General features: G+C 44.3%; 1 protein-coding gene across 1 annotated transcript; it reads right to left on the bottom strand.

Moving 5' to 3' along the window:
- Window positions 1-7798: 7798 nt before the first annotated feature.
- LOC109758629 (expansin-A8) lies at window positions 7799-8945 on the bottom strand. The gene is made up of 2 exons (XM_020317488.4): window positions 8807-8945; window positions 7799-8707 (listed from the first exon to the last, which is right to left on the bottom strand). Exons 1-2 carry the CDS (start codon window positions 8928-8930, stop codon window positions 8082-8084), a joined length of 750 nt encoding a protein of 249 aa, XP_020173077.1. The 5' UTR covers window positions 8931-8945; the 3' UTR covers window positions 7799-8081.
- Between the last annotated feature and the right edge of the window lie 3763 nt (window positions 8946-12708).

The following is a 12708-nucleotide window of genomic DNA, read 5'->3' on the forward strand; positions in this document are numbered from 1 at the left end:
TCTCTAGTTGGTCGCTTCCTAGTCTTTTGCTAGCCTTCACTTGTACTAAGCGGGAATAATGCTTGTGCATCCAATCCCTTAAACCCCAAAGTTATTCCATATGAGTCCACCATACCTTCCTATATGCGGTATCTACCTGCCGTTCCAAGTAAATTTGTATGTGCCAAACTCTAAACCTTCAAATGAAATTATGTTTTGTATGCTCGAATAGCTCATGTATCAACTAGGGCTATCCGTATCTTCCATGTTAGGCGGGTTATTCTCAAGAGGAGTGGACTCCGCTCATCACTCACGAGAAAATGGCTGGTCACCGGGATGCCCAGTCCCATGCTTTATGCAAACCAAATCAAAATAATTGCAAACAAAACTCCCCCGGGACTATTGTTAGTTGGAGGAACTCGTTGTTTCGAGCAAGCCATGGATTGATGCTTGTTGGTGGAGGGGGAGTATAAACTTTACCATTCTGTTTGGGAACCGCCTATAATGTGTGTAGCATGGAAGATATCGCCATCTCTCGGTTGTTATGTTGACAATGAAAGTATGCCGCTCAAAATATTATTTATCTCTGCTTTAAAATCGAGCCCTGGCACCTCTACAAATCCCTGCTTCCCTCTGCGAAGGGCCTATCTATTTACTTTTATGTTGAGTCATCACCCTCTTATTAAAAAGCACCAGCTGGAGAGCACTGCTGTCATTTGCATCCATTACTATTAATTTATATTGTGTATGACTATGATTGGATCTCTTTTACCATGAATTACAATGTCTAGTCAGTCCTTGATATTTAAAGGTGCTCTGCATTTATGTTTTGCGGTCTCAGAAAGGGCTAGCGAGATACCATCTTGTTATATCATATCATGATTGTTTTGAGAAAGTGTTGTCATCCGAGATTTATTATTATTGCTCGCTAGTTGATTATGCCATTGATATGAGTAAGCATGAGGCCTAAATGTTATTGTGAATATGGTTAGTTCATAATCTTTGCTGAAAACTTGAATGCTGGCTTTACATATTTACAACAACAAGAGCAAACAGAGTTTGTAAAAGTTTTTCTTTATCACTTTCAGTTTATCAACTGAATTGCTTGAGGACAAGCAAAGGTTTAAGCTTGGGGGAGTTGATACGTCTCCGTCGTATCTACTTTTCCAAACACTTTTGCCCTTGTTTTGGACTCTAACTTGCATGATTTGAATGGAACTAACCCGGACTAACGCTGTTTTCAGCAGAATTGCCATGGTGTTATTTTTGTGCAGAAACAAAAGTTCTCGGAATGACCTGAAAATCAACAGAGATTATTTTTGGAAAATATAAAAAATACTGGCGAAAGAATCAAGGCCAGGGGGCCCACACCCTTTCCACGAGGGTGGGGGGCGTGCCCCCTGCCTCGTGGGCCTCCTGGTGCTCCACCGACCTCAACTCCAACTCTATATATTCGTGTTTGGGGAGAAAAAAATCAGAGAGAAGGATTCATCGCGTTTTACGACACGGAGCCGCCGCCAAGCCCTAATCTCTCTCGGGAGGGCTGATCTGGAGTCCGTTCGGGGCTCCGGAGAGGGGAATCCGTCACCATCATCATCATCAACCATCCTCCATCACCAATTTCATGATGCTCACCACCGTGCGTGAGTAATTCCATCGTAGGCTTGCTGGACGGTGATGGGTTGGATGAGATTTATCATGTAATCGAGTTAGATTTGTTAGGGTTTGATCCCTAGTATCCAGTATGTTCTGAGATTGATGTTGCTATAACTTTGCTATGCTTAATGCTTGTCACTAGGGCCCGAGTGCCATGATTTCAGATCTGAACCTATTATGTTTTCATGAATATATGTGAGTTCTTGATCCTATCTTGCAAGTCTATAGTCACCTACTATGTGTTATGATCCGGCAACCCCGAAGTGACAATAATCGGGACCACTCCCGGTGATGACCGTAGTTTGAGGAGTTCATGTATTCACTATGTGTTAATGCTTTGGTCCGGTACTCTATTAAAAGGAGGCCTTAATATCCCTTAGTTTCCACTAGGACCCCGCTGCCACGGGAGGGTAGGACAAAAGATGTCATGCAAGTTCTTTTCCATAAGCACGTATTACTATATTCGGAATACATGCCTACATTACATTGATGAATTGGAGCTAGTTCTGTGTCACCCTATGTTATGATTGTTACATGATGAACCGCATCCGGCATAATTCTCCATCACCGGTCCAATGCCTACGAGCTTTTCACATATTGTTCTTCGCTTATTTACTTTTCCGTTGTCACTGTTACAATCACTACAAAACCCAAAAATATTACTTTTGCTACTGTTACCGTTACTATCATACTACTTTGTTACTAAATACTTTGCTGCAGATACTAAGTTATCCAGGTGTGGTTGAATTGACAACTCAACTGCTAATACTTGAGAATATTCTTCGGCTCCCCTTGTGTCGAATCAATAAATTTGGGTTGAATACTCTACCCTCGAAAACTGTTGCGATCCCCTATACTTGTGGGTTATCACTCGTGAAGATGTTGATGGAGATTGACCCCCTCCCGATGAGAGGATCGTTGGTGATGACGGTGGCGATGATTTCCCCCTCCTGGAGGGAAGTTTCCCCGGCAGAACAGCTCTGCCGGAGCCCTAGATTGGTTCCGCCAAGGTTCCGCCTCGTGGCGGCGGAGTTTCTTCCCGAAAGCTTGCTTATGATTTTTTCTCGGACGAAAGACTTCATATAGCAGAAGATGGGCACCGGAGGCCTGCCAGGGGGCCCATGTGTCGGTGTACAAAAAGAGGGGTGCGGTTTTGTACCCCTATACCTGTGCACGGGCAGTCGGAGCCGCGCCTACGGTCACGCCAAGCAGAACAGCGGAAGTAAGCCAAGGTAAGACCAAAGCCCAAGATAATAAGAGCAACGGCACGGCCAAGACCACAAAGAGCAGAGGGACGAAGCAGGTTCCCCCGGCAAGACCCTTGCCGGGGCAGCCTCAGCAGCCCCGGCAAGATCCTTGCCGGGACAGCTCGCCCTGCACCAACAAAGCGGGCCACCCTTGAGCCCACGGTCTCCAACGTCACGTTGGGCCAGGGCTCGGGAGGCACCTCCGTGGTGGCATGCAGATATTTGTGAAGACATATTCAGGATCAGATGAGGATTAGAAGACGACGATCCTCGGCAAGATCCTTGCCAAGGAAGGCCACCAGACCCCCGGCAAGGCCCTTGCCGGGGACGACAGCGCGCCACGGCAAGACCCTTGCCGGGCCACACGGCAAGACCCTTGTCGGGCCACCCAGCAAGGCCCTCACCAAGGACGCCAGCAGGGCCACCACCAGGCCCACGCCAACCAAGCTTCCACCGCCGTTCACATGCAGCTGCCAACCCAACCAGCTGGGCGGGCACCTGCGTGGCAACATGCCGCTCCCAGGCCAACTCATCGAGCGCCTGCGTGGCGACATGCAGATCTTCGTGAAGGCTCCGCCACTGCGCCACCTCAGCTGCCTGCCTGCCTACATGGCACCACGCGCCTCACTGGCCAGGGCGCGTGTCAAAGCGAGGAGGAGCGGCGACGGACGGGACGGGCCTCGCCCCCGTCCCCAATAAAGCAAGGGGACACCTAAGCTACGCATTAAATGCGTCTTGTCCTGTAATATGAGCGATAAGCTCAGGGCACTGTACGCCTTTCCACCTCCTGTGTGCCATTGTGGCAGCCCCTTCCGACTATAAAAGGAGGCCCATGGCATACTGGAGAAGGATTCGGCTCTTTCGAACCACGCACTGACCACAGCTAGTTCGAGAGCTCAAGAACTCTCTGAAATACACCCACCAAAGCAGGACTAGGGTTTTACGCATCCTCGCGGCCCGAACCTGGGTAAACGATCCTTGTGCTGTCTACTAGCCCTGCTCTTCTCGCAACCCCGCGCCCCGGCAACCGTAGTAGGGATTCTTGTGATCCCATAGGTGTCGTTCCACACCGACACCACGAGGCAGGGGCGCGCGCCCAGGGGGGTAGGGCGTGCCCCCCACCCTCGTGGCCAGGGTGTGGGCCCCTCTGGTGGATTCTTTCGCCAGTATTTTTTATTAATTTCAAAAATGACTTCTGTGAAGTTTCAGGACTTTTGGAGCTGTGCAGAATAGGTCTCTAATATTTGCTCCTTTTCCAGCCCAGAATTCCAGCTGCCGACATTCTCCCTCTTCATGTAAACCATGTAAAATAAGAGAGAATAGGCATGAGTATTGTGACATAACGTGTAATAACAGCCCATAATGCAATAAATATTGATATAAAAGCATGATGCAAAATGGACGTATCAATCGTGCAGTGTTCTTTCCCAGTGACAGAAGGGGCAGCAAGACATGTATTGATCGTTGCTATTAAGGATAACAAGATGGGGTCTATTCCTACATGAATAGACCTTGTCTACATCATGTCATCGTTCTTATTGCATTACTTCGTTTCTCCATGAACTTAATACACTAGATGCATGCTGGATAGCGGTTGATGTGTGGAGTAATAGTAGTAGATGCAGGCAGGACTCGGTCTACTTATCTTGGACGTGATGCCTATGTAATGATCATTGCCTGGATATCGTCATAATTATTTTAAGTTCTATCAATTGCCCAGCTGTAATTTGTTTACCCGCCATATGCTATTTTCTTGAGAGAAGTCACTAGTAAAATCTACGGCCCCCGAGTCTATTCTTTAGTATATTTGGATCGAGATCTATTTTTATTTGCTTTTTTTCCAGATCTATTATTCTAAAACCCAAAACTACCTTGCTGCACTTTTTATTTATTTATTTTATTTTGTTTCATTGAGAGATCTATTTATCCAAATTCATACAAACCAATCTATCTTTTACACGAGAGGGGTTGGCAACCCCTCTTACGCGTGGGTTGCAAGTATTTGTTCTTTGTGTGCAGGTAGCATTTACATAGTGTTGCTTGGTTCTCCTACTGGTTCGATAACCTTGGTTTCATCACTTAGGGAAATACCTACCATAGCTGTGCTGCGTCATCCCTTGCACTTCGGGGAAAAACTGACGCGGACATGAGCCATCAGTTGGCGGAACCATCTCATTAATGAGATCACTTTGTAGTAATTAATTTTATTAATTTGTAGTAGGAAAAACCCCAACTTTTATGCAAAAACTCAGACATAGAGCCTCCACGGCTATATTGCATATAGTGATAGAGTTATTTTCATCTGCTTCCATCTGTGATCTTGCCGGTACATTCAATGGACTGACCTACACCGCTGCAACTTATCATGTTGCAGGATTTCTACGATGAGTTAGAGTTACATTGTGGTTACGATCTACACTCAACATGCCGTTGGTGTTGATGGGACTCCACACCCTTATGTTTGTTTTCTGCTGTGTTATATGAGGTATACTCTGGATCTACGTTATTCTTTTTAACATGTGATGTTATGGTATTTCATTGATATACTGTGTGTGCTAGCAATTGACCCAGGGATAGCACAGAAAGCACAGAGGCACCGATCCATTTGGGTCAGGTCGCTACATACAGATCAAACGAAGGAGAAGTTTTGTGCTAATAAGATCGAAGACTACTATTGCAACACGGTGAATGTCCCATCCAACTGCACTCAAGGCCCACTTGGACACTGGTTGGATGTGGTCCAAGAGACATGCAATCGATGGTCTGGTTGTGTTGATCAAGTGAACACTTTTCCATCGAGTAAGGTGAAATTACGAATTATGGCCCTCTCATTCAGTAGCTATACAAGCAATGCAATAAAAAGGGTGGCGGTAGGGCCTTCACATTGCACCATTGCTACAAATAACTATTTGGCAATCAAAAGTGGATCCGGAGGAACTTGAGAACGAGACCAAAGAGAATGAGGATTAACATATCCATTGAATTCGATGACGAGGAGGATGAAAATCCAAAGAAAAGGCTGGATGGTGCAATGATTACAAAAGAGAGAAAGAAGGTGTCGGCCCTACAAAGAGGAGCTTTGTGCAATGATCGAAACCAATAATGCTTTGGCAGTCCTACAGAAAGAAGAGAAGGCGACAAGGTGGAATGAGCTCAAGTTTATGGAGGATGAGAAGTGGACAGAAAAGTTGGTGGCACAAGCAAAGATGGTAAAAGAGGAGGAGCATAAGCTTGCACTTGAGGAGGAGAGGCTTGCAAAAGAGAAGAAGGTCAACGAGAATGCTATCATGTTCATGGACCCGAGCACAATGGATGCCATGGCAAGGAAGTGTTGGGAGCTCGCTCATGAGGAGATCTTAGCTCAAAAGGAGATCGGCCGTGGTGGTGGTGGTACCCGTGGGGGTTATGGTGCTAGACATGGAGGATATGGTGGTGGCCACGATGGTGATGGTGATGGACATGGAGGAGATGGTGGTGGTCGTGGGGTGATGGTGGTGGCGGTGAGCATGAAAGCGCTTGAGTTTGTGTTGTATGCACTATAAAGGGCTCGGTCCACGACATGATACATTCTATGTTATGATTTTTTGGATCAAACTTGATCGATGTGGTGGCTTTCGGATGAACTATGCATGTTTTAATTTGAATTGCTAGATTGCATGAACTATATGCATGTTTATGGTTAATTTATTGTGTATGTTGAGTTTGAACTATTCATATGATTGATGAAATACCGTGCAATTGTTTGAAATGTATGGGCCATCAGATAGATGAATTAGTCAATAAACATTTAGTGCTTGCGCCGCTAAACCACATACCCCCTTCCTTGGCAAGGTTTCCTAAATTAGCTTAGGTCTGGTGCAAGTCTTGTTGAGTATGTCATGTGCTTGCTATAAAAAATTTGCTACAGAGGCCAACTTGTACGATGACGCTTCAAGACGTTACTATGTCGATTACTACAACATCGATGAATAGTGGGAGATGTCGGGTGGTTGCCCGAGACCTTGTGGGGTGGGATCGTTTGTTTTTCCTTTCAGATTCTCTAGGCATTGCATCTTGTATGTATTCAGACTTAATTTCCTCGCTTTCCACTATGTAATGGATGTTATGTAAGCCACGTGGCTTTTTGGATGTAATAATTTGGATCTTCCTACTTATCTATATTTTTCTTCCTCGTAGATGATTTTATAATGATTACCAACAATCTAATACCATGTACCGTTTAACCATGTGTGCATGGTTGAAGTTATATGATACAGACAGGTGTGAGATGCGCCTCTATTCTAGGATTGGCAGCAACACGCTAAATTGGAATAGTTTCGCATCTGGGGCCTTACATGGTGTCCCTTCTAAAATATGGGGAAGATGCCATCCTTTTCATGGAACATTATTTAGAAAAACTTGCAAGTATGAAGCTTATGTTTGTTCTTTTTCAACAAGTCACAAATGAGTCGTGATTTTCGACAAAGTTGAGTCATGTGCATGCATGTCTTTTTTATGGATTTTTTTGATGTCTGGACATAATTTTTAAAATATCACTCATTTACCCGACTATAATACCACTTGTTAGAATAGCAAGCACACTGTGATCTATTGAGGAACAGAAAGCAACCACATGATTTGTGAACCGGTTCGACAAACAAGCATGACTATGGTGCTCCCAATCCACATTGCTACCACCACAAAACTTGGCCACCGAGCATCGGCTCCCCATTGACTGCTTTGGTGATTAGTTCAGGAAGGTCCCCATCAATAGAATCATGGCGGGGTTTAGAGAGATGGCCAGGGGCGACAAGGCGAGAATGATAGCGTCGCCGACCACGGTTGGCAGGTACATGCGGTTGGTTGGTGGTACATACAAGGGTGTCGTTCGTTAGAGGAGGAACAAGCAGGAGGAGGAAGATGTCCCATCCGTTAGATTTCAACTCAAAAGCGAAGAAAATCGACTGAAATTTCGGCACAAATAGGCGACCCCGTATTAAACACTAGAGATTTGATTGAAGATACTTGAGATGTTGGACACACACATATACTCTGATGATCTTATGCCACCAGAGAACTAATGGAAGCTAAGTACACAAACTTGGATAAGCAAAACAGAGATACAAAGAAAGAAAAGAGAAGATACAGCCTCGGATGAAATCATCGGGCCTGACTATTTGCGTACCCACAAATGAGTACCTACATCAACCTCGCAAGATTTTAGAACTGCTGCCACGAAGTGTAGGTGCCACCGAACCACCAGTTGTACGGCGCAACATTGTTAGCCGTGACGACCCGGCCGTCATCGGTCTGTACCTTGAAGGACAGGCTCTGGCCGTTGAGGTAAGCATTGCTCTGCCAGCTGGCACCCCAGTTCCTGCTCATTATCATCCAGTCAGTCTTGGACCCCTTGATCCACATTTGGGACACCACGCCGCTGCCGCCGACATTTGCCACCGTCACCAGCTCAAAGTAGTCGTTCCCATTGATGGTGAACCTCATGCCCCCACTCCTCTGGCATGGAACCCTCCTATAGTTGACGGGGACAATGCCGGCTTGGTAGACGGCGATGGTCTCCCATGCGGGCTGTGACATGTCGAAGTGGTGCCGCGGCGGGTTGCACCATCCGCCGTTGTCGCTGGCCAGGGCATAGTTCGGCGGGCAGAAGTTGGTGGCCGTGATGGTGATGGACGTGCCCTGTTTGCACGACTGCGTCTTGCTTGCGTCGCAGGTGATGGTGAAGCACATGCCGCACGACGCGCCGTTATTGAAGAGCGCTGTGCTCAAGGCAGCGGAATTAACCCCGTACCCGGCATTGTACAAGTTCCCGTACCCGCACGCACCACCTGCATTTTTGTGTAAAGTTGCATCCGGTTAGTAAAAGAAGATCCAGAATGTGCGACATCCAAATGATCCATGCAACTCAGCTACAAAAGAAACCTTACCCATGGTGTCCGAAGCGTCGCTGCCACCGTAGAATGTAGCAAATGCAGGCATCCATTGAGCAACGGAGGTCTTGAATGCAAAGGCCAACAAGGTGGTGAGAAGAAGCAGAGAAGGAGTCTCCATTTCAATTTCAGAGTACTCGAGGTTTTTGTCTTGTGCTTTGCAATGGTAATGGCGTCCCTATTTATAGTGTTCAGATCATCAGAGCTTGCGTGTTGGATGCTAATAATTGTAAGCTTGATTGATTATGAAGATTTTCTATGTGATAACTTTTGTTAGGATTGGTCAGCATAGGAATTATTGGGATGAACATGCCTTGATTTGCTCAGGATGGCCGTTGGCTCTTGATGGTCAAGACTTAAGACACGGATACGCGAATTAAACAGCATCATACCCATGTGCCGTTTTTCCGTAGCAAATTATAGGAGGCACTGCTTTGAAGGTCTCTTAGTGGATGGGATGTCTTGTATTGTGACGAAGTATGAATTTCTAGAAGGCCGGCCGGCAACAGACGTATGATCTTTATCAGAAAAAACAAAGTAAAAACTGACTTGTGATGTTATTCAGTGAACTTTGTGAAGTGGAATAACGTTGTCCTTTAAACTTTATCAATTCAGTAATGCAAGCGTGACGATTTGTTAGACCGTGAAGCAAAATCATTCTTTTAACGCTACTCAGTTGTTTCCAATAATCAAATGATTTAGTTTGTAACTTAGGAGGATGCGATGGGGATGAATCTCAGATTTCATTTGGAGTTCGAACAATAGAATGAATGTTCAAACTCTGAACTGCTAGCACGCCATTGCTTACACTGCAACCATTTTGGAGTACAATTTGTGAGCATACCTGACAGTCCGACGCTAATCAGTAATCACTAATACTCTCCGTGTGTGAACGCTATTGTAGCATGTCAGGTACATATGGATTGATCGTGCAGACAATCCATAGTCAACCACATAACCACCGCGCCCTTCAGTTAGAACATGCATCTCAGCCTAACAAAGTCTTGGGTAATCATTTTTTTAGCCCAAAAGTCTTGGGTAATCATGTGCGGGTACATTTTAATCCACCGATAACCAATCAGGCATGTGATAATTTGCACTTGCTTAATCCAGAAAAATTACGCACATGGGTCCGCCAATATGGCAATAACACAAGTACACACCTAGTGAGGATTTTTGGCTCCCGAGCTCCATGGAGATCATATTTCTGAACAATCAAAAATCTTATTTTCAAGTTTCAGAATTCTGAAAGAAACACACGTACATAAGGATGTATACTGCATTGGTGTAAATTTTCATGATGAAAATACGTTTTTTATGAGCTACGCAAAAAAATGATGAACTTTTATTGTGAACAGTATATGTGCTAGAAATACAGGATTTCTCTATGGGTCCACTTATTCTTTTTTTTTCAAAATTTGGATTTAATAAACTCTTTTTACAAAGGAAATCCTAAAAAAGTATTTTTAGATCAAGTAAAAAATACAGTTGGTCATATAATGGTGGTTATATAGATATTTTCTATACTAGGGTCTTTACCCTCGGTATAAGAGGGTTAACCGAACTAACGAAGTTTTTTTGTTTTAGTATATCTCGGACATAAACATATTGCATCAGTAAACTTGACAAATATTTAGTATGCATTCCTATGTGTATGTGTATTTATTTTCAGATTATTTTTGAAATTTGAAATTTTGGTTTCTTAAATTCTGCCTCCATGGAGCTCGGGATCCATTAGCAATTTTTGGTACACACAATGCTAAGGAATTATGTTATGAGCGTGTTCAAATTGCAGGCATGTGTCTGTGGTAATCTGGCAGGAATGTTACCACGGTATTGGTGGAGCGTAGAGAATAACGAAAAAAAATATAACTTGGTTTGCTTGGGACAGATGATTCTCCCTAAATCCCGGTGTGCATGGGTTTCAGAGATATAAGGTTATTTTAACCATGCTTTACTGGCTAGGTAGGCATGGAGCCTTATGGACAATCCTGATGGTGCATCAAAATGTTGCATAATGGTGATTTATTCTCAATCACCGACGAGTGGGTTTAATCGACAGGCAAGGATTCATTGTGTTTTATCACTTGCTCCGCACAGTCACCCACTTGCGACACCTAAGGCCCAATAAGACCAAATACTTTTTGGTCGCCGATTTCTCACAGGAGCAGACACCCAATCTATGTAGCAATCTGTGGGGTTGGCATCGAAAGCTGAGGCGGGATTGCCAAAAAATCCAAATGCTAGAAACGTTGAATCTTCAAATATGACGGCCGAAAATGCTAATGGTCTAAGGGGCGGGGAGACTCCCAAAATTTTAGTGTTTCGAAATGTGCTCGATTATTGAAGGCAAAATATTACCGCAAATGGAAACTTGACAGGTATTATTTTTACTGGAAATGTATTTGCGGTTTGGCAGGGTATAGAAGATGGGCCGGAACTATTGAAGAGAGGCCTTGTTTGGCAAGTTCGCATTAGAAAAAGATTAAAGTTTGGCCGGACCGTGGATCCAACATGACACCGTCTCGTCGCCCGGTCGCAATGAAAGGTCATTGTAGGTTCAATATGTTGCATGGAATATTGAGGGTCGCCGGCAATTTTATTTGCCACCTGATGTTGAATCAAAGAACAACGCAAGGGGATACAATGATTTTACAGCTTTTCCCTTACAAGCGTGGTAGATTCTCGATGACCATGCATGACACGGTTATATTCTGGACCCCAATATATATTTCTCTATATTTTCCTTTCAGTTTCAACAGGGACAGAACAATAATGTTCTTACGTTATCCTATTCATACTCTGAACAATATTGATCATACAATAAGAATATATGTATTTTTCTCTCCTTTGGATATGTTGCAGTACCCCTATGGCCCTACCCTTCATAATCCCACCACCATTGCTAGAAAAAGGGAAGTATGATTGGTTCCTCACTCGATTAGATGACAACAGAAAACTAATGATTATTCGCGCATATGAGCCGCCAATGTTATATTGTAAAAAACCCACTCCGTAAAAGCAACGTGAAATACATGACTATCCAAGAAATGACCGTCACATATTTGAGCAGGATCCCGACTTGTTGGGGACCTTCGGGATTTTTAGATTGGAGGCCTGTAAATAGGCACACTTCAATCTCTCTGTTTCTCTAACTCAATTATCCGATTAACCATAATATCACCCATTGCAAGGATCCTGATGGGAGAGGGGCTCTATTTGCTAGGGACAATTGTGTGTACACGACGAACCCTTGGTTTATGTAATCACCAGTCCCTGATTATCGACAACACAACTTCAGTCGAAAGAAGGTGAAAATGTAAAAGACATCAGGATTAATATTAGGCAATGATGTGGTTCAAGCCTTCAAGTTGATACATAATGAGCTGTAGACTCGGCGATGGATCATGTGTTGTAGATACATGTCTTATTTGTATGGTTGCTAAACTAGTAGATTTTGAAGGATAAACATCATGGTGTGGTTGAACAACTAGCAGACTTTGATGCTTGGTGTATAAGTTGTTAAACTTCCTTATGAACTTTCATGTCTCGTGGTTAACGTCAGTAGTAGTCACTAGCCAGTGTGCATTTGTTTCGAACTGCGTTGTATGGGTTAAATGTGGGCATTACCATTCTCCAATGTATACAATCGTGGTGAGGTTTAAAGAGATGGGCAGGGGTGGCAAGGCGTGCACGATAGTGCCGCCGGCCACGGTTGATAGGTACATGTGGTTGGTTGGCGGTATATACAAGTATGCCATTGGTTATAGGAGGAAGATGTCCTAGCCGTTGGATTTCAACCCAAAAGAAAAGAAAACCAACTGAAATTTAGGCACAAATAGGCGACCCCGGATTAAACACTAAAGATTTGATTGAAAATAAATTACTCTTGAGATGTT

Source organism: Aegilops tauschii, chromosome 3 (genome assembly GCF_002575655.3).
Source record: "Aegilops tauschii subsp. strangulata cultivar AL8/78 chromosome 3, Aet v6.0, whole genome shotgun sequence".
Lineage (NCBI taxonomy): Eukaryota > Viridiplantae > Streptophyta > Magnoliopsida > Poales > Poaceae > Aegilops > Aegilops tauschii.